Source organism: Myotis davidii, unplaced genomic scaffold, assembly GCF_000327345.1.
Source record: "Myotis davidii unplaced genomic scaffold, ASM32734v1 scaffold496, whole genome shotgun sequence".
Classification (NCBI taxonomy): domain Eukaryota; kingdom Metazoa; phylum Chordata; class Mammalia; order Chiroptera; family Vespertilionidae; genus Myotis; species Myotis davidii.
Window position 1 is genome coordinate 4,412,766 of NW_006289398.1, and position 27,104 is coordinate 4,439,869.

General features: G+C 46.9%; 1 protein-coding gene across 1 annotated transcript in view; it reads left to right on the top strand.

The window, feature by feature from the left end:
- PARP8 (poly(ADP-ribose) polymerase family member 8) overlaps positions 1 to 27,104 on the top strand; it is a 203,191-nt gene that overhangs the window by 41,754 nt on the left and 134,333 nt on the right. The window contains exon 2 of the mRNA XM_006761802.2: positions 2,519 to 2,690. Coding sequence (XP_006761865.2) covers positions 2,519 to 2,690 — 172 coding nt within the window. The remainder of the gene's footprint in view (positions 1 to 2,518; positions 2,691 to 27,104) is intronic.

Genomic DNA, 27,104 nt, shown 5'->3' on the forward strand with positions numbered 1-27,104 from the left:
TATTTTGTATTGGTTTCAGGTGTAAGCAGAGTGGTTAGACACACAGGCACTTTACAAAGTGGTCCTCCTGATGTTCCCAGTACCCACCGGCCACCATGCATAGTTTTTACAATATTACTGACTGTGTTCCCTGTGCTGCACTATCACTCCCATGACTATCTTGTATATACCAACCTGTGCTTCTCGATCCCTTCACCTTTTACACCCAGCACCCAACTCCCCTCCCCGCTGGCAGACATCAGTTTCTTCTTTGCATTTATGAGTCAGTTTCTGTGTTGCTTGTTCATGTAGTTTGTTCTTTAGATTTCACATGTAAGTGAAAGCCTATGGTATTTGTCTTTTCTCTGTCTGACACATTTCACTAAGCATAACACCCTCCAGGTCCATGGATGCTGTTGCAAATGCTAAGATTTCGTTCTTGTCTGTGGCCTAGTAATATTCCATTGTCTGTATGTGCTGTTGGCACCAGAAAAGATGTGACCGGACGGCCCCCAGAGTTGGAGGAAAAGGGCTGTCCCCTCCTCAGTTTTTGTCAGTCTCATAAGAAAGATTTCAAACAAGTGACAGATAGCAAGCAGCATTGTGGCAAAGCAGGCAAATTTATTAAGGAAGCAAGACAAGCAAATTTATTAAAAATACATTTGGCAGATAGCACAAGTGGGCCACCCAGGTATTCTGAGCACCCCTCCCTGTGGAGTTCAAGGGGTTTTATACCCTTCTCACTATAGCTTTCAAAGCTTTCCTGCCGGATGTCTTGGGCACAAACTAGATTTCAAGGTCTGTCACTTTGTTGTGGCTTTTCCCAGAATTTATGAGAATGTCTGGTGATTTTATGTTGGCAAGTCCTAATAAGACTGCTGATTTATTTGTTCAGAGGTGAGATAAAAAAACAAACACCCAAACTCTTTTTCCTTCTTCCTTCCCCTCTTCCTGACTTAGCATCCCCCAAGTGACATTTATCCTTGGGTGTAGCTCGGGTCTTTGTTTTTTATACTCTCCCAGGCCAGATGATGTAAGTTTGTATTCTCTGGTTAGAGAGGAAAGGTATTAAGTATTTGCTCTCAAGTGTCCTTGATTGGGGAAGATAAGGTCTAGATACAAACTGGCTGCAAGCTGTCTAAACTGTTTGTCCTTATTTAATTTCCTTGTTGCAGTTTCTCTATTTGCCCAGGAATTTCCCTCGCTTCTTGCTATCCTGCCACGTATGCACCACAGCTATTGTTATCCACTTGTTAATTGATGGGCACTTGGGCTGCTTCATATCTTGGCTATTGTAAATAATGCTGTCATGAAGACAGAGTTACACATATCTTTTCAAAGTAGTGTATTGAGTGTCTTCAGATATGTCGCCAGAAGTGGGATCACTGGGCCATAAGGCAGTTCCGTCTTTAATTTTTGGGGCCTCCATACTGTTTTCCATGGCGCTGCACCATCTGCATTCCCACCGACAGCCCGTGAGAGCGGGCTTTCTCCACGTCCTCGCCAGCACGTGTCTGTCTGTTGATGGCAGCCATTCTGACAGGTGTGCGGTGGCAACTCGCTGTGGTTTTAATTTGCATTTCTCTGGTGATTAGTGATATTGAACATCTTTTCATATGTCTATAGGCCTTCCGTATGTCCTCTTTAAAGAAGGGTTCATTCAGCTCCTCAGCCTATTTTTTAATTGGATTGTTTGTTTCATAGAGATATTAATTCAATACATATGAGTTATGAACAGTTTTTCATACGTAATGTCACCATGAGGAGATATTTCTTATACATGTAAATTTCATAAGAATTTCTTTAAATAGCTTTATTTGTTTATTTACTATTGGTTTTAAGAATTGCAGGTAAACCTCTTTCTTCCATTTCCTACTGTTTCTGGTCTGTTGCTCTCCCTCTCTCTCTCTTTTTTTTTTTTCAGGAGATAAATGACAATTTTAGTCCTGGATTCTTGGATATATTACTTCTTACTCCCAGCTTCCCACAACGCTTTAAAGATTGGAATTGACCTTTTCTGCCATTCTTATCTCACATTACCTGGGAAATCTCATCAAGGGTTTAACAGTCCATACCCTGCTACATACTCTTTATTTCCATTTGATCTTCCTTATTCTCATTCAATTCCATTTTTTTTAGTAGTGTAGTTTCTTCAATCTTTTTAGTCTCTAATGCATTTCTCTACATAGCGACTGTAATCCGTACCTGCCTTCATTCAGCAAAATAAATAAATAAATAAATAAATAAATAAATAAATAAATAAAAGAAACAAAACGCTCTAAGCTCCTTGGAAGCAAATTCTTATACCATTTGAGAACGGGGAAACTGATGTACTGATACATACATGAGGACCTTCAGGTCACGTCTGTCTCAAGGGGAGCTTAGCTGTGGATTCCTGGAACCGTCCTGAGTTTGATCTCAACAGGCTATCCATCTCCCTTTTTAAAAAATGCAGCTTTCCTCATTTCTCTAACATCGGTTTACATTGTCCATGTCCACCCGTGTTTAACCTGTAATTCTCTAGCCTCGCCGCTCATAGGGGGTCTCGGGACCAGGAACGCCTGCTTCACTCGGGCTTGTTAGGAAGGCAGGATTCAGGCCCTCCCCAGAGCCAGGAGCCGGCTCTGCGGCTCATCAGAACCCCCGAGGACCCGCAGGCAGCTCTGTTCGCAAGCACGGCCCTGGGAGAAGGAGACTCCTCTACCGCCGCCGTAAGTTGCAGGTGACATCATTAGTTAATCAAGTCGAACGATCACATTTCTTAATTAGAAGGAGCAGGCGCCGGCTATATTTTCAGTGGCAGGCAGGTGATGGCATCCCAATTAAAAGCAGAGGTGGCAGCGGCCGAGAGCAAGAATTTCCATGTAAGACCCGCCGGTGGTGCGATCGCGTCTGCTGGAGGAGGCTGCTGAGACAACTGGAGGCAGGGCTGCTTTTTTTTTTCTTGGTTTTGAGGCAAAGGGAAGAAACAAGGGGCTCACAGAGCTCCAGGCACTAGAAACCAGGGAGAGAACCATGCTGTCCCCTCCTCCGTGTCTCCGTGTTGCTTTCTCGAAAACATTGTGTGCAGCCAGTTAGCATTCAGAGCCAACTGTCCTCCTGCGGGAGCTGCAGACGCTGCAATCCCGTTTCAGCTTTGTACTGTCGGCAGTGCTTTTCTTCTTCTTCCTGGGACTGATTAGTGATACCCAAAATTTCCACTTCAGTATCATTCAGGAGCCTCTCTTCTGACCGGCGTTATCTTTTTTTTCCTATTGACTTAAGAAAATGATCTTCTGGAAGATATGTTTGAACTTTGTGATCCTGAGATTTTATATTTTCAAACGGGAGATACTAACCTTCCTGTGCCCCAAAAAGTACCTAAGATGGTTTAGATGATGTTTAAATGTTCATGGCTGGAGCGCTTAGTGAATGGAGCCAGTTACTGTACAAACCGGTGTTGTTCCGTCCCAGATTAAATAAAGTGGAAGAAGATGACGATTCCATCCAGTGTGCCTGTTTCAGTATGGCACAAATTCGGAACACACACGTTCTATTATATTTACAAGTTCTAGAGCTCCCCTTTCTGCTTAGAAATAAAATAATTGATAAGTAAATAAATGGTGTGTGTGTATGTGTGTGTGTGTGTATGTGTGTGCGCGGGCAATAACACAAGGATAGAGCCAGAAACCCAAATTGCCTGAATAGCTAGCTGAGTGCTTTAAGCAATAAGCACTTTTATTTCAACAATTTTGTGTTGAACGTCAGCGATACAGAAGCAGAGGAGGCAGAGCATGGTGAGTGCCTGAGGAGCCAGCCTGTCACTGTACAGAGCAGTACGCTGTGTCTTAGAGGTAAAGGTGACACTTCTGGGACCGTGGGGTATATGGGAGGTGCTGGAGCAGCTGGAGAGAACACAGCAGTAGAGTTAGTCTGTCCCCTGCCTGGACCCCCTCTACACTGAGAGGGTTCCCTTCGCTGTTGAGCCACGTCCACTTGTGTTTGGACGGGCCCGTCCTCCTGGGCTTGGAGGACTCTCCCTTTCTGTCCGGCCCACGGCGCTGAATACAAATCTATACGTGGGTTTGATATTTGCTAATCCCACCCTTTCCTATTTCTTCAACTTTTAATTGTATTTATTATTTCTTGTTTGTTTTTTCTATTTTGCAGTAACGCATATGCCAGGAAGTAGAGTAAAAGGTGGAAAAAATGCCAAGGCGCTGTGTTTAACTTTGTTCTTCTCACAAACCAAACAACATAACACAGAAATTTTTTTTTTAGGAATGTGTGCATGTTGAGTGACCTTCAGTGCAATTACAAAGGTTATTCCAAAGTTTGCAGGAATTAATATCTTTTGAAGATTCACTAGGTCTAAGATGGTTAATGTCACGCATCAGCTTGACTGAGCCGAGTGCCCAAAGACGTGGTCACACACTGCTCCGCTGTTTCTGTGAGAGGGTTTGGGGCGAGGGTGACATGAACATCAGTAGACTAAGGGAAGCAGATTGCTCTCCCTCATGCGAGTGGGCCACACCTCATCAGTTGAAGGCCCGAGTGGAACTTAAGCTGAATCCCCGGAGTCAGGGAGGGTGCTTTGTGCCTGCCTGCTTTGGAACGGGGCCGTCGGTGTTTCTCTGACCTCAGATTTGATCTGAAACATTAGTTCTTCCTGGCTCTCGAGACTGCAGGCCTTCAAACTACAACTAAATCTTGAGGCTCACCCTGCGGCTCTTGGGACTTGCCGGCTTCCGTACTCCATCATCACGTGAGCTGATTCCCTCCTGGTTTCATTTCTCTGAAGAACCTTGACCAAAGTCCTCCCATCACTTCGTGATTGTGACTGGGAGGTATATTTCTTCTGTGTTCCTTAACCTCCTAGTCTTTCCTCTACCTGTGTGTGGCTATTGTCATAGGATCAGAGGTTATTGGAGATGTTTGTCATGACCTTTTAACTTTTTCTTACATACTTGATTTCTGGACTGTGTATGGTTTCCTTTTGCTAGTCTCTGTGATATTTGGGGACAAGTAACATATTAGCTCATGGCGGCTATAGTATGGATGAGTTTATCTTCAACCAGCCAATTGTTAGAAAAGACACTAGTGGAATTATTTCAGGTGATAGCATAGAGTCATGAAATGGTTATAGAGCCAGAGAACAGAGGAGACCCTCTCCCGTCCTCAGATGGTTATAAACAATCTCGTATCCACAAAAAATATAATGGAGGCAGAATCTCTTGCTGTTTATCCAACAGCTATTTCCTGTTCTTCCTTCATAACAGATCTCTTATCGTTTAAGACTCTGGCCTCCACTGATGAATCATGACGAAGTCCGAGTCAATAATGTAGCATCATCCCCCTCTGCGTGTGACTGGTTCTGAGGCAGGTGCGATCTCTTCTGACCTCTGAGATAAGAAGAAATGTGGGGGGGACTTCTGGGAAAGATTTCACCCTGAGTGAGAAAGGAAAAGGCCCTTTGCCCCGTTCATCAGCTGCCTACTTTGGAAACTTCCAAAAAGTCTGAGTTGTCTGGAGAGGAAGCAGCTATTTATAACTGGGGAGTGATGAGCCGGATGATGAAATTCAAACCCTAAAGAAGACAGAGTGAAAGGGTGGAAAGAAACTAGATTTTTAAGATGACACTGAGCCACCAAATCAACCCTGGATCCAACTACCTTATGACTTCTTGTTAAGTAAAAGTCAAATATTGCTATGTGAATAAGGTTTTGTATTGCTTATAAGTGAGCACAACCAACTGTGATAATCGGAGATAAATAATTACCAATTGTAATATATAAATTGGCTTTTATTTTTCCGTAGTTCATTCTTGTTATGTTAGCTTCATTCTGAGTAGCCTGTCTTTTCTTCCTTAGTCATTGCACTATGTTAATTTTTATTATGAGTTTTTCTGTTGACACTCCCATGACTTAATGTCCTATAGTGGCCTTTGCTTACATCATGTACTCTTCTAACATACTTTATTATAAATATAAATAAAGTATTTTCTTTACACTAATGATCTAGGGCAGTGGTTGGCAAACTCATTAGTCAACAGAGCCAAATATCAACAGGACAACGATTGAAATTTCTTTTGAGAGCCAATTTTTTTAAACTTAAACTATAGAGGTGGGTACATTGTTATTAAGTTAATTAGGGGGCTCCTAAGGCTTAGGAAGAGCCACACTCAAGGGGCCAAAGAACTGCACGTGGCTCGCGAGCCGCAGTTTGCTGACCACGGGTCTAGGGTACCCCTCCAAAGTTCACATAATTTAGAGCAAATGCTTCTTTTTTGGTAAGGTGGCTTTTTATTTTATTTTATTTTTTTAGAAAGAACTGTTGATTTGAGTCTGGGCCATTGTAGAGAATGGAGTCCCATCAATGGCACAACCATGCCAACATGAACTGCTTATGACGAAGTAAGTGCCACTCAGGTAACTAGTCTACTCCGTCCACAGGTAGAAATGATAGATCTATGGACTTGAGTCAAAACGGATCCTGAAGACCCAGGAGGCTGCAGGGGCGCACTCCGCACTGCTGCGCCTCCCCAGTCCTCACCTATGTCCTCACGGTAAGCTCCCTGCCGCCAGACGATCAAAGACAAGCACTGAGCCTGATTTACAGAAGTCGGTGCACAGCCTGTCAGCACCATCCAGAAGGAGGTTGCCTGGGCATTGCAACCACTCGAGTGAGCGCAGCCGTAAAGATTTTTAGGCTACATTCTTGGCTGTGCACTCTTCCTGCAAGGAGGACTATCATTGATTTATGGGAGGTGACTCATGATTTGGCTAAATGATTAGGGGCTTGGAAGGCACAAGATTGGAGGATTGAGAACAGTGAATTTGGGGGAAGAAATATGTGGATGGAGCCCTGAGAATGGGCCAGAGGATGAGAATGTCTGTGCTTAATGTGAGTGCTCAGCAAACTCCTGTCGAGAAGATCATCAATCACGTGGGCAGGTGGGAGACAACCTAGAGAACAAGCAACCTTGGTGGTGGCAGTAGAGCGCACCCATAGGCTCAACCGCATGCCGCCTCCCTCTCCAAAGCCAGTTCATCTGCAGGACTATTTGCTGCCCAACACGCAGGCAGCAGGGCCCAAGACTGAGCACCCCGTCGTATATTTCGGGTGAAGAAGTGCTCACCTGTGGGCAGGCGTGTTGGTCACACTGGAGCCTCTCTCTGTGGCATCAGGGGGTTAATAATGGGAATAGATGTTATTCGGGGATTGTACTGTCTCTCTCGGCACCATGCTTCTCTGAGCACTGCCCTAGGGGGCATAGTGAACGCCTTCTGTGTTGCCATAGTATCAGATTCTACATTGTTTGTATGCAAGGAATTCACTTTATAACAAAAGAGTCAATATCACTGGACTTGCCTGTCTTATCATGTACTCGATCACCCCAAAATAACCTATTACAGAATGGCAACTCTTCTATTAGAGCAGTGCTTCTCAACCTTCTGGCCCTTTAAATACCGCCCCTCATGTTGTGACCCAACCATAAAATTATTTTCGTTGCTACTTCATCACTGTCATGTTGCTACTGTTATGAATCGTCATGTAAATATCTGATAAGAAGGATGGTCTTAGGCGACCCCTGTGGAAGGGTCGTTCGACTGCCAAAGGGGTCGTGACCCACAGGTTGAGAACCGCTGTATCAGCGTCTGGGCTCAGTGCCAGCTTAGAGCCAATGGCCTGCAAGGTTGGGCTGATGCTAGAGGGGGTGGTGTGCGTTCTGAATGAGTGACCAAGGGTGCGCCTGTATGTGTCCCCCACGGAGCACACACGGGAATCTTTGGCTGGAGTTATGGATGCCAGAGGGACACCTTTCACCGTGACCACTACTGGTCCTTTTCAAAGGTTCGTCTCTTGCCTCTGAGCCACAGGCCCTGCTGACTGCGCATCCAAGGGGAGAGCCACAGCAATATTCCACGGAACGTGGCCTTTTCAGGCTTCTCGTGTCCTGAGAAACAATAAAAAAATTAAGAATGGCCAAAACCGGTTTGGCTCAGTGGATAGAGCGTCGGCCTGCGGACTGAAGGGTCCCGGGTTCGATTCCGGTCAAGGGCATGTGCCTGAGTTGCGGGCACATCTCCAGTGGGAGATGTGCGGGAGGTGGCTGATCGATGTTTCTCTCCCATCGATGTTTCTAACTCTCTATCTCTCTCCCTTCCTCTCTGTAAAAAATCAATAAAATATATTTTAAAAAAATTAAGAGTGGGTGGGCCCTTTGGTGGCTCAGTTACTAAGCCTTGACTCTAGTGGGGACTTGCAATTTCTGAGAAAAGTGGGAAGAACCCAGGGGATTTCCTTGAGTGGCTACTAATTCTGCCAAGTCTTATGGTAAAAATTAATGACGGCTAATTAACAAAACTTGGAAGCAACCAGGATACCTTTCGGTAGGTGGATGGGTAAACAAGAGTGATACATCCACACAATGGGACGTTATTCAGTGATTTAAAAGAAGAGAGCTATGAAGCCACGAAGGACTTGGAGGCGTTTTACAACATGACAGAAGCCAGCCTGGAAACGCTGGTCCTGTAATATTTCACCGACATGACGTTCTGGGAACTACGGAGACAGCGACACATCAGTGGCTGCCAGGACCTGAGTGGGAGAGAAAGGAATAGGCCAGGGACAGGGGGATTTCAGGCCAGTGAAGCTGTTTTTTCTCATGACTCTGCAACGGTAGGGTCAGGGCAGTGCATTTGGCCAAGTCCCTGGATCTGTCCGTCACCAAGAGCGAGCCCCGATGTAAACGACAGACTTCAGTTAATAACGAGGCAGTTTTAGGTCCTCAGTTTTATCAGGTGTCCCACACCGAAGCACGGTGCTTAAAACAGGGGAGCCTGAGCGGGGGGCGGAGGGGGGACTGAGACGTTCACAGAGCAGGAAACAGCTTCTCTGCTCCTGGGGGAGGCAGGGCAGCAGCTGCTGGTGTCTGCGGTGCGGGCGGTGGCTGTGCAGCTGGCCGGGGCGGAGCAGCAGGTAGCGCTGTGGCTGCAGCGGGGGGAGCAGGGGGGCAGGTGGTTTCCCCTGCAGACTCCACCGCTTTGTTTGGGGCGTGTTCCTGGCACATAACTTTGAGTCTGAGGGGCCCGCCCATCTCGTCAACAATTCCTCCAGCTCCCCGGTGTTTCTGTGATAGGTTTCTTCACCGTGAGAGTCAGACATGTGAGGTTTCTGTGCTTTTATTTAAAAAAATCCAGACAGACGAAGGGAACTGGCTCAGCAAACATTGTCTTTTTAAGTGAAGATATGATCAGTGTCACACCAGGTAGAATGAACAAAATCCAACGAGTGGCCACGTGTATCTTAAGCCTGGTTGTTCTTAAAAATATAACTAGATAGATCCTATGTTTTTGATGCAACAGAAAACACTTTTAGATTTTTTAAAAAAAGTAATAAACTAGCGTTCTAGAGACTGGGGTGTTGGGTCCCAATGTCCTGACTGACAATGCTGATTCTGATCTCGTGGGAAAAGTGGAACATAAAACTATACCGAAAATCTGGAACAGTATTTTTGAATTCCAGGAAGTGGCTTTTTTACAGGTTTTCAATAGAAAACCAGGTTACATGAAACAAGGAACATAGAGTTTATGAATATGAAAACTGTGGGTATAAAAGTTTTTACTTCTTGAAGTGTTTAATATTTTCTGTGCTTTGCAAATCTCTAAAAGTATAAAACATTAACCTCAGTATTTTCCAAACGCATTTACACAGGGGCTGTGTCACTTACCAAGAAGTCAGCACACAGGAATTCCCCTAAACACTGGCAAATACCAGTACAGATTACTTAGGATACAACATTTGACACTAACATATCCCCACAATGTGGGCTGCAAGCAACACAAAAGCTTAACTCAGCCTGGCTCCTGTCTGAGGGGACTTTAGATGGCAGTGAAGACCCCAGGTGGTTTCATGCAGAGGCCTCGCGACGACACAATTCAAATGCTCTGTCCTCTCAGAATGTCCGCTCTGCCCAGCCGGTCTCCGTTTTGTTCCGGGCCGTTTCGCGCTCAGTCATGAATGAAACAGCTGTGCTTTCTTCGTCTTTGATTAGCACAGTGGTTCTCAACCTGTGGGTCGCGACCCTTTGGGGGTCGAACGACCCTTTCACAGGGGTCGCCTAAGACCATCGGGAAACACATATATAATTACATATTGTTTTTGTGATTCATCACTATGCTTTCATTATGTTCAATTTGTCACAATGAAAACACATCCTGCATATCAGATATTTACATGACGATTCATCACAGTAGCAGAATTACAGTGATGAAGTAGCAACGACAATAATCTTATGGTTGGGGGTCACCACAACATGAGGAACCATCTTAGGAACTGCGTTAGGAAGGCTGAGAACCACTGGGTTAGCGTGTTTGATTAGCTCCCTCCTGCACCAATGACCATAACCAAGACCTGGCTCGAGGGCCTCCCACTCCAACCTGTGGTGGCCAAGGCCATTGCCCTGTTAGGAGCATGTGTGAGTGGGAGCTGCTCCATGCGCTTCCAGTGTCCCCACATGCATTTCCGCCCTGGTTTCCTCTGCCACTGAGTTTCCTGAACAAAAATCAGGGGGGCAGAGCCTGGAGGCCCCAAGTTCTACTGGCCTGACACAATGAGGTTGCCTTTGCCTCGCACATGTGCCTGTGTGTCCCAGTCCGAATTTATCCTGAACCATTTTCAGACCCATATGTTTAGGAAGTTTCATTTGTCTGTGCATACATGCATGTAGTGCGTATTTTATATGATATATGTTATATATAAATAACACATGCAGATACACATAACAAATATACACATATGCACGCACAGATACACACACATATATACACATGCATGTACATACATACAGATATATACATATACACAAATACACACATATAAACACCCACATACACACATGTACACAAACATATATGCACACACATGCCTACATGAGTGCATGCACATGTACACAAACACATGTATACACACATATACATAAATACACACATACATACACACCATCACATATTGTTTGGAGACCTTCAAGCTAAACTATTTCCCTTAGAGACTGAAGGAACAATGGATGCAGGAGTGAAAAGAAAACCTCTTACTCTATTTCCATCTGTAGTATGTGCAGCTAACTATTTTACATTATGGAGCTATTATATTTTCATAATTTAAACTCTACTTTAAAACGAGAGGATGGTTTCCCTTTAATCCCTTTGGCTCTCAGCTAGGAGATATCAGAGTATATTCCAGATGATTCTCAGCTCCCATGTAGACATGTCAGAGGCCTCCATTCCAGGATGGCCTGGCACGCGGGCCCTGGTCTCCAGCACCAGCCAGATGGGATGGGAGACATGGGTGCTGCAGAGACGTCCCTCCCGTGGGCACCAGCTCCCACGGATTTGCTCTGCGCAGGACCGTCTCATGTGATCGCCAGTTAGCTGCCGAGCTAATGTTCTGAGACCTACATACAGCGTCTTGTGTGAACCTGTCAGTAATGAAAGATGCATTAGCTCCCCGGAGGGCCAGTGTGATGGTCCCCCCACCCTGCCTGAGCAAGCCGCGACCCCAGGGACCTCATCCTGCAGTTCCTCCAAGAAGCCTCACCCGGGGGCGAAGTCACATCACCCGGCGATGAGTGGGGCTCCTCACAGCATGCGTCCGGGGCTGTGTAGCATCCCGGTTACAGAATGAAAGGCAGAGCAATGCGCAAGAACAATGGCCGGGCTCGAGGAGTGAACGGCCACACCAACCGTGGGAGTGTCTTTGCGCGACAGCCTCTATGTGGGGGTTTTTGCAGGGTTTATATTTTTAATGCATCTCCTATTCACCTTCATGGAGTTTCTCTCTAGGACAAAACAAACCGGAGATTCATGTTTTGTTTTGTTTTTTAATTTTTATTTTTATTTTTTAAAATATATTTTATTACATCAATGAGAGAAACATCGATCGGCTGCCTCCTGCACATCTCCTACTGGGGATGTGCCCGCAACCCAGGTACATGCCCTTGACCGGAATCGAACCCAGGACCTTTCAGTCCACAGGCTGACGCTCTATCCACTGAGCCAAACCGGTTTTGGCTGGAGATTCATGTTTGATTATGAGCCAAAAAGCAAACAGCCAAAGAGCAGGGCCGGACTTTGAAGAAAGCGGATTACCAGGGCCAGCCGTTCTAAGAGGAAAAGGTCTGATCAGGTGGGAAGAGCCAGACGGAGTGCAAAAACCCTCCGAAACGCGCCGGGAAAAAAAGAGCAATTATTTTTAAGAGGAAGCGTTTAACCTGCCAGAAAGAAGATAAGCAATCTGAGGCCTGAAACTGCTAACCCCGGCAGGAAAAGAACCAAATAAAATACCAAAGGATTACTGAGAGTCTAGACTGGGCAGCTGCAAATGTTCTCAAAAAGAACGGGTGCTGATGGCACAGGTTGGCTAACAGCTGTGGCAGATGAGGGTCCTGTAGTCCAATCCCAACACAGTAACTGCTAACCCTTTAAGGTGTACTGTATTGATGTTTAATGTCTATCCCAAGTACTTAAAATGTGTGCCAGTGTTTATTTAATTATTAATTTTATTATAAAAACAATGCACTCCACTGCATTCAATTTGAATAACTCATTGGGCTTAAAATGGAAAAAAAAAAAGTATCTTCTTTTCCCCTACCTATCGTCTTATTACCCAGAGAAAGGCGCTGTTAACAATTTCATGTTCACCTTTTGATGTGTTACATTAGAGGCCCGATGCATGAAATTCGTGCAAAAGTGGGCCTTTCTTCCTCCGGCTGCTGGCACCGGCCTTCTTTGGCACCCTTGACGTGGGCAACCCTGGCTTTGTCAGGAAGGTCTTCCGGAAGGATGTCTGCTCTATTTAGCATATTACACTTTTATTATTATAGACTCCCTTTTTTAAAAAGCAGTGTAGGTGGAGGGTGAAAAGGGCATAGAGGGGATAAATGATGATGGGAAAATCTTAAATTGAAAAGAAATATAGCAGTGTACCATGCTAGTATATGTACTGTTGTTATTTTCATGACCCTCGATTTTATCACTTACTAATGTGTCTTAAAACTCTTTTCATAACAGCAATGTCTCTATCCCATGCTTTTAGTTCCTGCCCAGCGCATCGCACAAATGTACCATTGTTTACCCGCCCAGTCCCGTTCCTGGGCATCTACCTTGTTTCCAGTTCGGTCTGGCAAACAGTAAGCAACACTGCGGTGAACATCCCTACACATTATTTTTTACAAACATCTCATGGGGTTTTCCCTGTCAAAGAGAATAGACACTGCTGATTTTCATAGAGGCCAGTAAACTGTGCACCAAAAGATTTAATTCCTGTACATGTTCCTTAAGAGTGCTCGAGCAAAGCCCTGTTCTCAAGCTGCCAACAGCGCTAGGTTTTACAAATGTCAGTTTTGCCATTATATCAGTTGAAAAATGGCTGTCCAACGCTATTTGGCTTCGAACACCTTGAGCCATCAGTGAGATGGAGCACCTTTTCACATATTCACTGTTCATGCGTTTCTCCTCTGTGTTTCCCTTTTCTATGGAGTGCTGTCCGTATCATCTACCCTTTTTCTATTGGGCTCGTCACTGTTTTCTTGATAATTTGTAAGTTTAAGAATCACCTCTCTATCTGCTGCATATGAATCTAATAATTTTTTCTCAATCTGTATATCTGTTGACAATGATTGTAGAACTTCCTGCTATTTAGAAAGAGTTTTAAAAAATTGTACGGCATTTCCCAGACCTCCTTCCTTGTAGACCACCAATGGGAAATTTTCTTCAGAGATAAACTGCTGTCTCCCCATTTGATTTTTGAGCAAAGACTAACATTGGCAATGCAAAGCACCGGGGAAATTTAATCAATGCCCAATCCGTTTTAATCGCATACCAGTCCTGTGAGATAAGGACTATTTATCATTTCTATTTTAAGGATGAGGAAACTGGGGTTCGAAGAGCTGAAGTAATTTTCCCAGAGTCCCGAAAGAAGCCAGTGGCGAGGCCAGAATTGAATCTCGGTGACTTGAGCCTGAGCCTGAGAACATTGCCTCTACAAATAGCTCTTTCCTGGGAGATTTATATCACAGTGTCTGCAACCTTTACAGCACATAGATTCTCCCGTCTCCCTCCAAGCAGCCTGCTGTAGGGCAGGGAACGTATTACTCTCTGCGTTCCCTAGAGCATAGCATAGGCCGGAAATGAGAAAGCGATGGAAAATATTTTCTGAAAGATTTATGTTTCTGGGATAGTTATAAACATCCACCTAATTGTGTATGGATACCAAGATTATAAAGGGTCAAAAGAAGTAGGACTTACAGACCTTTCCTCTGGGAACCTGGAGTTTACTTGGGAAGTTAGACTAGAGGCATACTTAGGAAAGACCGAGGGATATTGAGAAAAGAATTGTCCACTTAACCCCCAAGAGGCGGTATTTGTATGGAAGCAAATCATGTTTGTTCATACACAACTGATGGACAGAATGAATGAATGGGTTTCACTTTGCCTTGCCAGTTAATTTTTTCAACATTTATACCCGTGTCTTGCCCATTTTTTAAATGTTTCAAATTGACTTTCTAACCAGACACGATTAAAGATATTACCTGCTGAATATGGAGAGATTTAACTCACAGATGTCCCTGCAAATGTGATTGTTGGGATGTGGTAGATGGGCACCGTACAAGCTTTCTGGGAATTAGTTCCAAGCTCTTCAAAGCTCAGGCCACGCGGCCTCACTGAGCACACGGATCTTTGCACTTGATGTTGGAAGGGCCTTTGCTGCAAAGAAATTGCTGCGGCATCACCACCCCAAGGGCGGGAACCTCTCCTCTGGTACTAATCTTGCTCCTCCTGCGTCAGCATCTACATATATGCACGTACAGGTGCTTCTCTTTCAGTCATTTCATTCCAGAAACCGTCTCTTTCAAAGTCCATGATATCCACACCAGCCATGTAGAGCTGGGCTAAGGCACCCTGGTTAACTGTTATTTGGTTAACATTTCTTTTTTTAAAATATATATTTTTTATTGATTTCAGAGAGGAAGGGAGAAGGAGAGTGAGAGGGAGAGAGAATCATTGATGGGCTGCCTCCTGCACACCCCACACTGGGGATGGAGCCCACAACCCGGGCATGTGCCCTGACCAGGAATTGAACCGTGACCTCCTGGTTCTTAGGAATGGCTGGGCTAGCACATTTCTTTATAAAATATTTTATGCTTCAATGGAGAACTCTGGATAAGTTCAGCTCAGGAAACATTTTCCTTGGCAGTTTCTTGACACTTAGAGTCTTTCCTGTTAACTTCTTCATCAAACAAACAAGCCCAAATAAAAGTATGCATAAATAGGATTATTTCGATCATTCTTTCAGATGGTACATGAGGTAGCCCATGACAGGCAAATAATATTCAGGAAAAACCCCCACACTATTATTTCTTTAAAAGTGGTGCTGAGAAAGAGATGTGTGGGTGGAAAGAGGTATGCTAGGTAAGCGTGAGCCTACACTAATATCCTACATTAAAATCCACGCTAACAGCCGAAACCAGTTTGGCTCGGTGGATAGAGCGTCGGCCTGCGGACTGAAAGGTCCCAGGTTCGATTTCGGTCAAGGGCATGTACCTTGGTTGCGGGCATATCCCCAGTGGGAGATGTGCAGGAGGCAGCTGATCGATGTTTCTCTCTCATCGATGTTTCTAACTATCTTTCTCCCTTCCTCTCTGTAGAAAATCAATAAAATATATTTTAAAAAAAATTCACGCTAACAATCCCAATTGGATGACGGGAGGACATCGGAAGATACTCTTCCTCAAAGTGCTTGACTCCATTGCAATACATCACTAAGTCACAGCAGAAGTTGCCTGATGTAAAAAGACAGAACACGCCTGGCTGGTTTGCTCAGTGGTTGAGCGTCGACCTGTGAACCAGGAGGTCACAGTTTGATTCTGGTCAGGGGACGTGCCTGGGTAGGGGCCTCAGATCCCCAGTGGGGGGATGCAGGAGGCAGTGGATGGATGATTCTCTCTTATCAGTGATGTTTCCGTATCTTTTCCCCTCTTTCTTTCCTCTCTGAAATCAATAATAATAATCACAAAAAGACAGAACAAGTCAAAGCAACTGGGCATGGAGATGGAGGCTGAGCCGTGTGACTCTGAGAGCGATAGGGAAGGGGGAGTCTTGGGGCTGCGAGTCCCTTGTGGGGTCTCCTCAGGACATTGCATGTTGGGTAGACAGTGCAGAAAGGCTCTCAGAGAGACACGGGAAGCAGAGGGGCTCCTTCATCAGAGGAGGGCCCGAGAGGCCGCTGGAGAGCAGGTGGGGGGGGCAGGTGCTCTGTGGAGTGTGCGGAGTGTGTTGCCTCCCTGTTCCCACCATAGCCCATTCCAGCTGCCTCCTGGCCCCTCAGCTGAGGAAGCAGCAGCCTGGGGCAGGGAAGGTAGGCCTTTTGGCAAGAAGGAAGCGAAATGCTGTCTGTTAAAACCTAGTACAGAACTCACCCCTCCCCTTCTCCCTACCACTCGTTTATTTCCTTTTCTGACTCTTCCCACCCAACCCTTTCAGGAGCTGTTTAGACCACTGGGGGCCTGCTGCTGCTGCTCGGGGATGTGAACATGCCAAGTAGGGAGCGATGTGTTTCTGGCTTTGGTGGCCAAGGTCCTGAGCCTCAGGGAGACAGCCAGGGTGCCCTCTAGACCTAACAAGGCAGTTTGAGGCGGAGCAGAACCCCCGGCCCCACTTTCTTATTAAAATCAAAATCAAAACCCAATCCCAAATACTTGCGTTCAGATGAAAAGAGAGAAGGGAAGATAAGGAAAATGGAAGGAAGTGTAAGACAGACAGAGAGGGAGAGAGGGAGAGGAAGAAGGAGAGAGAGAGGGAGAGAGAGAGAGAAACATGAGTAATGAGAGAGAATCATTAATCAGCGGCCTCCTGCATGCCCCACACTGGGAATTGAGCCCTCAAGCAGCCGTCACTTGTGTAAGCAGACTCTTGCCTAACCACTAACCACTAACCATGGGGCGATGCTCACTGAACTTCCCCCCTGTGACCCATGCACTCTCCACCTCCCTGCATTGTGCTGGAGATCATGACCCTGTCAGTGCCCAGAGGGGAGGTAATGCCATCCCTGAGGTGCCAGCAGGTGAAAGGGCCTGGGGTGGAGGTGGGAGGTTGACAGGGAAGAGGAAGTCCTGGGAAGACAGAGCCTATTACAGGGCCTCCCGCAGACACCCCGGGAACAATATGAAATGTCCCCCTAGAAACAGGGTCTTACAGAAGCTCATTTAACAGTCTGATAGAGTTGAGAAAGACAGCAGAAGTAAAATAAATGCCATACTTATCGAAGGGCAGCAATGTTAGCTTTTCCCTCCTTAGTGCTCTTCTGAAATTCCCACGGGAAACAGATGACCACTTCAGAATCTGTCATTTGAAAAATCAGGCTAAATTTGTTCTTCTAAAAATAAACTGAACTGTTTTTTAAATTATGCCAATAATCCATATTATTATTGAAAATTTAAAGTAAAGAGAAAGAAATGAAAATGTCCATAAGACCACCCCGGCCCAGAGATAAACACTCTCAACACTTTGGTGTGGATTCCAGGCACACTACCTCACATAACCGTTCAGGGGTAAATAATTCAACTTTAGAACACGTTTAATTTCAGGATGTGTGTCCAGCTTAGAAGCGGGGGGCTGAGCCTGACAAACTGGGAGCCACCATGAAGGTGTGAAGGGGTCTTTGTAGGAATAAAGCTGGTGGTGGTTGTACAGGTTTTCTTGTCAAGAAGCTCATAGTTCTCTAGTTTGTACCAGCAATGGCCTGGTGAGCCATGTGCATCGTTTTTATTGATTTCTATTGTCTTTACTGTTTGTATCAGTCACCAATGACCATGGTAGTGCTGAGTAACAAATTGCCTCCAGACTCCATGGCTTACACCAACACTCTTTTATTCTGACTCAGGTGTCCGCGCCTGATCTAGGCTGGGCTACACTGGGCTTGGCTCCTAGCTGCAAGTTGAATCAGGGTCTGCCCTACCTGTCTCTCATCCTCCTGAGCCAGCAGATTACCCAGGTTATTTCTTCTCACGGTGATGGTACAAGTGCGTGAGACCAAGTCCAAGCACACTAGTGCATTTCAGGCTTCTGCTCGACCGTGCCTACGAGCAACCGATTGGCCAAAACAAGTCATGGGCAAGTCCAAAGGCAGGGGCCGCAGTGGGTACTCCACTTGACAAGAGGCCAAAGTCACACATCCAAGGGGAATAAGGAGTGGACTCCGCCCACACAGGCTGGCAGCAGGAGGATTTTGCAAGGCAAACCCTGAGCATTATGAGTTTGCTCTGTTAATTCTTGAAGTCATTGCCTACTGTTCATGTCAATGGTGCTTACACTTTGATTTATCAGACTTTGCCCTCTGACAACCTTTTCATGGGTGATTCACTTTCAGAAGATGGGAGATGAAGAAGACGATTGTATTGAGTTTACCCGCACTAAGTTGTTCTGTAACCAACCCCTTGTCCACGGCAGTAACATGTGACAGCGATATTAATTCCATTTCCATTTCCTGGCTCTGTTGTACATTTTATTCTCAAACTATACTAAGCTGAAACAGGTAGAGTGATCGTTTCCAACACAAAGCGTCCCCTGCACTGGGCGGTGGGAAGGCTAGCCCCCGCCCCAAGAGAAGAGAGACTCAGGCTCCGGGAACTCAGTCTGGAGCTGCTTCGAGGGGTCAGAACTCAGGAAAGGAAGATGGTCTTTGCCTGCTGTGCTGTCCAGAACCTGGCGAGAGCCTGGCCACTGAGCACCTTCATGCTTCACAGAAGCAAAACCCTGAGTGGAAAACGACAAAGTGGCTTTGGAAGCCGCACTTGATGCAGCTCATCCTTTCAGCCAAATCTGTCATCCCAACAATGCTGGAAGGAACACTCCTTTCTTCCTCCCCTTTTTCCTCCCTTCCTCCTTCTTCCTCCTCCCCCATCTCTCCCTCTCTCTCTCTCTCTCTCTCTCTCTCGGTCTTTCTCCTATCTAATAAAAGAGCAATAGGCAAATTGACCATCACTCCAACACACAAGATGGTCACCCCTATGTGGACACAAGATGGCTGTAGGGGAGGGCAGTTGTGGGTGATCAGGCCAGCAGGGGAGGGCTGTTAGGGTGACCAGGCCTGCAGGAGAGGGCCATTGCGGGGGACCAGGCCTGCAGGGCAGGGCAGTTGGGGCAATTGGCTGGCAAAGGAGGGCAGTTAGAGGTGACCAGGTCAGCAGGAGAGGCAGTTGGGGGAGACCAGGCCTGCAAGGGAGGACGGTTAGGGGCGACCAGGCTGGCAGGGGAAGGCAGTTCTAGTGTATATATATACATGTATATATATATATTCAGAAGAAAAGTGAAAACCCACTTAGTTCCTACCTCTGCTATTAGACAGGACCACACCTCAAGTAACCTAGACAGAAGAGAGAAGATATGGCTGGAGTGGGCAAGCTTATGGGAAGCCTGCTAACGTCACCATGTCCGTGGGCTGGCGGGCCGGGGGGCGGGAGGAGGTGGGCTTGTATTACAGGGGTAGATGAGCGATGGCATGGATTCAGGGTGGTGCTGCCACGTGGCCACTCCTGGTCCTGACGGAACGGAGCTCAGGTTGGGCCTGGCCGAGTTCTGGGCCAAGCTGTGGCTGAGACTGATTTGCTAGGACAGGCAGTAACTTCTAGAACGGCAAGCACTTATGCAGGGTGACTGTTGTCACCTTCTGCCAAGCTCGTCATGCAGAGCGACTGTTGAGCACCAGCAGGTAATGAGCCAGCCGTGTCCTGGGCTTTCTCTTTCCGAATCTCCCAGGGACTAAGCCGATCACTCAGCCTCTCGGCCCTGCAGCTCAGCCTCTGAGGAAAGACAGACAGGCAGACAGACAGTGTGTGTGTGTGTGTGTGTGTGTGTGTATGTGTGTTGTATGTGTGTGCGTCTGTGTGTATGTGTGTGCATCTCTCTGTGTGTATGTGTGTGTATGTGTATGTGTCTCCATGCGTGTATCTCTGTGTGCGTATGTGTATGTGTGTGTATGCGTGTGCATGTATGTGTGCGCATGTGTGTGTGTATGTGTGTGTATGTGTGCGGGTGTGTATGTGTGTGTATGTGTGCGCGCGCGTGTATGTGTGCGCGTGCGTGTATGTGTGTATGTGTACGTGTGTACATGTGTGTGCGTGTGTGCATGTGCGTGCGTGTGCATATGTGTGTATTTTTGCATGTGTGCATGTGTGTATGCGTGTATGTGTGCATGTATGTGTGCGCACATGTGTATGTGTGTGCGCGTGTGTGTATGTGTGTGCATGTGCGCGCGCGTGTGTGTGTGTGTGTGTGTGGTGTGCTGTTGCTGGGCTGAGCCCAGAGGAGGGGCTAGGACAGGCAAGCCAGCCCGTCACTGTAGCTATTCTGTTGCTGGGCTGAGCCCAGAGGAGGGCTTGGACAGGCAAGCCAGCCCGTCACTGTAGCTATTCCACCGTGAAATGGAAACGAGAAGGAATGTGAACGGTGAGGAGTAAAACAATCCCTTTCTTGGTATCATTCGCCCCCTCAGAAGATGCGTGCGTATCCCAGGTGCATTGTAGAGAACGCAGTGAGCTGGGGTTGTACATGGCTTTCAACCGGACCCGTAGGAGACCAGCTAGAGACTTTCCTTCCTCCTCCCCACCAGCCGCCCCGAACATGGAGTGGGAACTCGACCTGGGCCGAGCAGGTCACAGCACTTCACCTACTCAGCAGCCCACCCGGTAGAGCCTGGCCCCAAGGAGGGCTGCTGTCATGGTGTCTTTAGCCCGGGATTAGCGCCGAGTTGCTGGGAAAAGTAGCTACCCTCAAGTCAGATCCGCACAGCTTCCTGCGGGGCACCCAACCAGGGAGCTTGCAAGTACAACAGGAAGTCCCTGTGCAGAGCCTTACAACTTACTTGTGACATAGGAATCCAGATGGCCAGATAGAAGACTACTGATTAATTAGGGAAATAAAGGTAGAATCCGTCAATTGTATATAGAGGTGGCTCCTCAATAATTAATTCTTACTAAGCAAGTCCTATATTTCTCTTTGCATGTTCATCTCAGTTAACCCTTTTCTTCAGCCACTAAAGGGATGGGGGCCATTGTTCTCCCCACTCTTCAGCTGAGAAAACAGATCTCATGTATTAACAATGTACCTTGCTCAAGTGTAGGTTTCTACTATGTTGGAGAGTCAGAATTTGATCCTATCTTACTTGAAAGCCCAGTCATCACAGACCCTTCTTGGGATGAGTATTAAAATTGTTTCATAATTAATATTAAAAAGAAGAAAAATAATATCTCTTGGAAGTTTTTACCCAAATTAAAAAATACATATAATTGAAATTACACAGAACACAATTCACTGGCAAAAAAATAAAAAAATCAGTCAATAAACAAAAACCCCAAATGTTCAGTCATATGGAACTTTCTGGAAATGCCACATGTCCTTCTTAGGCATAGTACAGGTTGAAATTAATGAGAGAGAAACCTATTTAACTTGATTTAATCTGCTTCTCCCCAAAATGACTTAAAACTGGAAACTTTTGGGGGAAATCTTATCATTTAATTTTATCCCATGGAACACTTTTGGGGACATACTTCTCTTTTGTGAATAAAATGTATGAGGTCATCGCAAAATGAAATCCATTGATCAATGCGTCTTTACTGAGTACCCCCAGGATACTCGTCACTGTGTCAACAGCTGTTTAAGGCCAGTGGAAACAAAGAGTAAGTAGCAGGCAACCTAAATGTCGGGGAATTTAAAACAACAGCAGTAGAGGCCCTAAGACTTTACGTCAGTCCCATAACTATCCACTTAGCTTCTGTGCGTTCTAGTAAAATAGTGTCTACTGTAAGCTCCGTGATGGTTACCAAGATGAGTAATACCAGTTCCTGCCTTCAAGGAACTTACAGTCTAGAAATGAGAAGTTCATGGTAGAGGGGATATTAGTAAGAAAGAAAACCAGGAAGGGTTGTTTGAAGAGGGCAGTATTTGGTCTCAAGGAGTTAACTTAACATTTTTTGTTTTCATTATTTTTAATAACTAAAAATCTTAAACTTCTATGTAACTAAAAAGTACCTATAATGGAAAATGGACTGCTCTCCAGAATATATAAAGATCTTTTCTGAATATGTCATAGAAAGCCAGAAAAACCCAATAGGAAAATAGAGAGAGGATATGGCAGGCAATTATATTCGTACTTGAATACTCAAAAGACTATACAAATTGCCAATAAACACTTGAAAAAAATGCCCAACTTCAGTAATAATCAGGGAAAGAAATAAGATGAATTTTTTTTGTATCCAACTTATTACCCAAATATGTAAAGGCTGGTGGTCGCTGTTAGGAATGTTGCAGAGAATTGGGTTCTCAAAAAACGCTTGGCAGAGTAGAAAATGATCAGGTCACTTTGAGAGCAGTTCGCTTATACCCATCACATTTTTGAATTGCCAGCCCCTGGAGACCCAGTAACACCGCCCCTTAACCGTCTACCCCAGAGAAACTGCTGAAACTGTGCAGAAAGATGTGTGTTTGTTGCAAATTGCTTGAATCACAAAGCATTTGAAAAACCCATTATGACTATAGAGATATGCTTAAAATATGTGATGGTTTATCTATTCAATCAAATTCCCTGCAGTGGCTAAAGGTCTGAGCTAGATGTCTTTGCATTGCCATAGAAAGTTCTCCAAGACAATGGAAAAATCAAGTTGCAAAACAACACGTATTCTGTGGTTCCTTTTGAACTGTGTGTGTGTATAAATCTATGAACATATAGGGTGTCTCAAAAAATGTATACACACGTTGGCAGCTGATGGCTCAATTTAAAAAATGAAATATATTTTAAAAAACACTGCCTTTATAATTATTCAAACTGTGTGCATACATTTTTGGGACACCCAATAAGTACATTTGTGTGAATATGTGAATTCAAGAATGAGAGAATTCTCTCCTAACTATAAATGCTAGTTACCTTTGGGGTGAGGAGTGGATTAGGGGTTAGGGTAGCTGGACATTTTACTGTCTGTACTCATGTATGTTTTAAACAGTTTTCCCAGAGAATATATTCTTGCAGTATTTATGCACTTTTAAAAATAAAGGAAACCAGAGCTGTTGAAAACCAAGTAGAATTACCAGGAGAACAAACCGAGAGGGATGTGTGTTTGCATGGGAAGGTAGGCATCTGCTCTAACTGGGGCTGAGGAGGAATGGGATTAACATGTAAGGAGAGACCCTGGGACTGAATGAAAGGGCCTGGCCAGGAGACAGAGCCGTTCAGGTTTCCCGCTGTGGCTTTCGTATGAGTGAAGCTCAGTGAGGCTAGGAAAGGCCATAAAATCTCACAACGGCCACTGTGCTGCCCCGTTTGGTCTTAGGTTAGGACCTGTGCCGTGTCAGCACAGCCAAGGGTTCGGTGAGCCTGAGGAGGGGCGGTGAAGGATTAAGGAAAAGACAGACAAAGAGAATATAGCTGGGGCTCTGTGCGTCTCCTGTGCCTGGATGAGGCCACAGAGAAGGATCCAGCCAGCAAGGGGAGGCTTTATTTTATAGTCAGAGGAAAACAAGGTAGTGGTCACCATAGTTACACTGTTCTTGTGAGTTTCACTTGTTTTGGCAGCACTTGCTGCACCTCCCACAGCCCATTTGCTACCCAGGAAGGATCTAGGGGGTGGCCATATGGTCAAGATTAATTATGCTAAGAGGGCTCTGCCCTCTAAGCTGGGACTTCTTTGTGGCTCTGCCACAGGTCAATCCGAGGCTTAACTCTAGAGCCGCTCCCTACAAGGACCAAGTTGGAACACATTTCACATCAAACCACCTAAAATTCTCCTCCGTTTTGCCAAGGTTATTCGGGTTGACTCTGGTTGCTCACACTGGTTGCTGGACCCACCCGAGGAGCTCAGGACACCCTGCAGGATTCGTTTCTCCGGAAGCAGAAGTACCAGCAGCTCAATAACGAGAGGGTTGCTCAAGTTCACGTTGTTTACAGAAGCCGCTGGGCTTGGCAGGCGTTCTGAGTTGTGTGGGTGCCTTTCTGTTAGAGAACCATCGCAAGAAGTTCTCTTCACCTGATGATTGAAAAGAACTCTGCGGGCCCCTCCTCCACAATGGCTTCCCGTCTCTCTCACTAAAATCCCACTTCCTCACCCTGGGCGATCTCTTCCCATGCCAGCCGCCCTCTCCCTTTTCACTCGGAAGCTGTCAGAAAGGCCAGCTGTCATGTGATGTCTCCACAGCCCACGGAGGCTGCTGGGCCCTCCCATGGGCTTTTGCTACTGATCACCCCCCCGCCCCCCCAGCGTCTGGGAAAGGGGGCTGTCCCCTTTGCTAGCCCTGCTTCCTGCTTCCCATCCCTTTTCTTCATCCCCGGGGACTTGTTTGGGAAAGCAGTTCAGCCCAGGAAAGGGGAGTCATGCCTGCCGCTAGGAGAGGCCAGGAGAGGGCATGGGTGGGCCCTGGGGACCTTTCTCCTTCTTCCTGCCTTCGCTCGGGGCCTGCCGTGTTGGCCGGCCACTCTCCTCCCCACTGAGACTTCGGAACATTGACTTTCCTTCCTGTCCCGTTCAGCTGCTGAAGGGTTTGGAGAGGAAAAACCTGGGATGAGCTCATGAGTCCCTCTGTGCCTCAGTTCCCTCTTTTGTACCATGTGAAGAATCAGAGCAGCTTGCATACAGGGCGACCGAACGTGTGGAATGAGTGGCTATCGGTAGAGCTTTCGGGGCAGGAGCGGTCAGCTCTCCTGGGTGCTGGAGAAGGGTGGGTCAGTCCCCACCCCACCTTCAGGAGCAGACAGCTCTCCTGGGTGCTGGAGAAGGGTGGGTCAGTCCCCACCCCACCTTCAGGCCACATTTCCAATACCTTTCCTTCTGCAGAGGGTCTGCCAGCGCAGGTGAGGAACTCACAGTTTTCCTCTAACACAGTGGTTCTCAACCTTGGTCACACATTAGAATCACCTGGGAATCTTTTTAAAATCCTGATTTCTGGGCCTCCTCCTCCGGAAATTCTGTTTCTTTGTGATGGGGCGGGGCAACAACATGAGTCACAAAGAAACAGAATTTCCGGAGGATGAGGCCCAGAAGTCAGGATTTTAAAAAGATTCCCAGGTGATTCTAATGTGCAGCCACGGTTGCGAACCACTGGGCTAACAGGTTCTACCAGCTGGCTTGGGACCCCGATCTCTAAACTGGTGGGTCTTTTGACCGGGCTCAGCTGTCCTGCGTACAGATGGTCTCCAGGGCACTCGGCATCCGACAGAGCTCTCTCGTGAGTGATGGGCTTTATTCCTTCAACAAACTTATCCAGGGCCTAACACCTGCTGCCTGTGTCCGTGTCCGTGTGTGTGTGTGTGTGTGTGTGTGTGTGTGTGTGGTGTGCGCACACACGCGCAGGCACACCCATGACTACTGAGGCAAGGATGTAGCCTCCTCATCTCAAAGGTGCTTATAGTTTTTAACAAGAGCACAAATAACCTAAATGTCTAACCAAGAGCCTGAGAAGAGACGAGTCAATGGGACCCTGGGTCTGGGCCGAATTTGAGAGAATCAAGCCGTAAGGACGCAGCATGGAACACTAGTACCTGTGTAGTTTTTATTGGAGAGACTTATCTTGCAGAAATGTGTACTAGAGGGAAAGTGGTTTTCATTTTTTTTAAAAAAAATCTTATCCCTTAACATTGAAAAGTACTTAAATATATCACACCTTAAGGGCACAGACAGAGGGAGGCTGGCTGTGTTGAACAAAAACAGGACGGTCTGTGAAGCTGGGGGAAAAATCAAAGGCGCAACCAATCACAAGGAGGCCTACTTTATGGCGGCGACCGGACAACAGCAGACAACCTGGCCGCTTTAAAACGAGCCCGGATGTAGAGGTTCTGGTTTGAGGACGCAGGCTTTGTGGAGAGGCAGCGGGAAGATAAACCCTCGTGACGGGATAGGTTTAGAGCTTTTTGGAGAAGTTAGAGCGCAGGATGGAAGGAGGAAGTCGGTCCACGTGTGGAAGGGGAGAAAGTAGCCCAGCAGCACCCCAGGGGGGCCTTGACCCTGCCCTGCCCCGGCCGGAAGCTCTGCAGGAGAGGCTGAGAGAGCTACTGCGCTGTCCCTGTGGCTGTGGCAGGTCAGAGCCCGCAGGCCCAGGTGCTGCGGGGGGAGGCGGGGGCTCCTGCAGTGCAATCCCCACTCAGTGCGCTGCCGATAATGCCATGTTTTCCTCTCTGCGAGATGGAGGACCTGGAGCTCGTCGTCTCGCATGGCTTGTCTCTCTGGAATCTTACCAATCTGTCAGGGATGACAGTTGTTCCTAATTCCCCTGCACATCGTGTTGCCACAGTCAGCACCTGGGCCGGACCCAGGAAGGGCCGGAACCTGCTTGACAGCTCAGGTGCTCGTGCCCATAAGGAAGCTGATGGACACGGGGCTCCTATAAAGATGAGAGGCTGCAAGGCACAGCCATCCGTGCAACCAGCCAGCATTCAGGTTCCCTCCCTTGTTCCAGACACTGCCCCAGGCCCTGGGAACGCAGGACAGGAGCAGACAGGGGCTGCCCAAAGGAGCCAGGGGTCCAAGGGGAGGTGCCCCTGGGCCTGTGCTGGGCCTCTGGCCACACGTGTGGAGGCAGGGCCCGCACCAGCTCCGGGGGCTCAGAGCTGCGTCTTTCTGAGCCGGACAAGGCGTGGAGGAGCCGTCCCCTGACGGATGGGCACAGGGCGGCCTTTAAAACAAGCCAAGCAGAGGCCCTCCTTTTAGGGAGCCCCTGGCCCATCCGGCTGAGTCAGCCACGTCCTTCTGAACAGAAATGCTCAGGAGGGAGGAAATGGTGAGGCTCCGGGCTGGGAGGGAGTCCCTCAGCGGGGCCTTCCTCTCCGAGGGGCACCCCAATGTTTCCATTTGGGAGGAAAAGACTCAGGCAGTAAGGGCCTAGGACGACGCGCGTCTGGAGTGATCTCAGGCTTTTTCCATCACGCCTGATGGGGCACAAGGAGAGATTTGTTCCTTTTATTTATTTATTTCCCATTTTAAAGGATTTTCCTTTCTCCCTCCCACCCCGTCTCCCGGCCACTCCGATTTGGGTTTTCCATCTGACTCATAATTCCTTCTGGAAGTCGAGTGGAATTCATAAAAGTGGGGGTGGGGGGGCGGGGAGCCC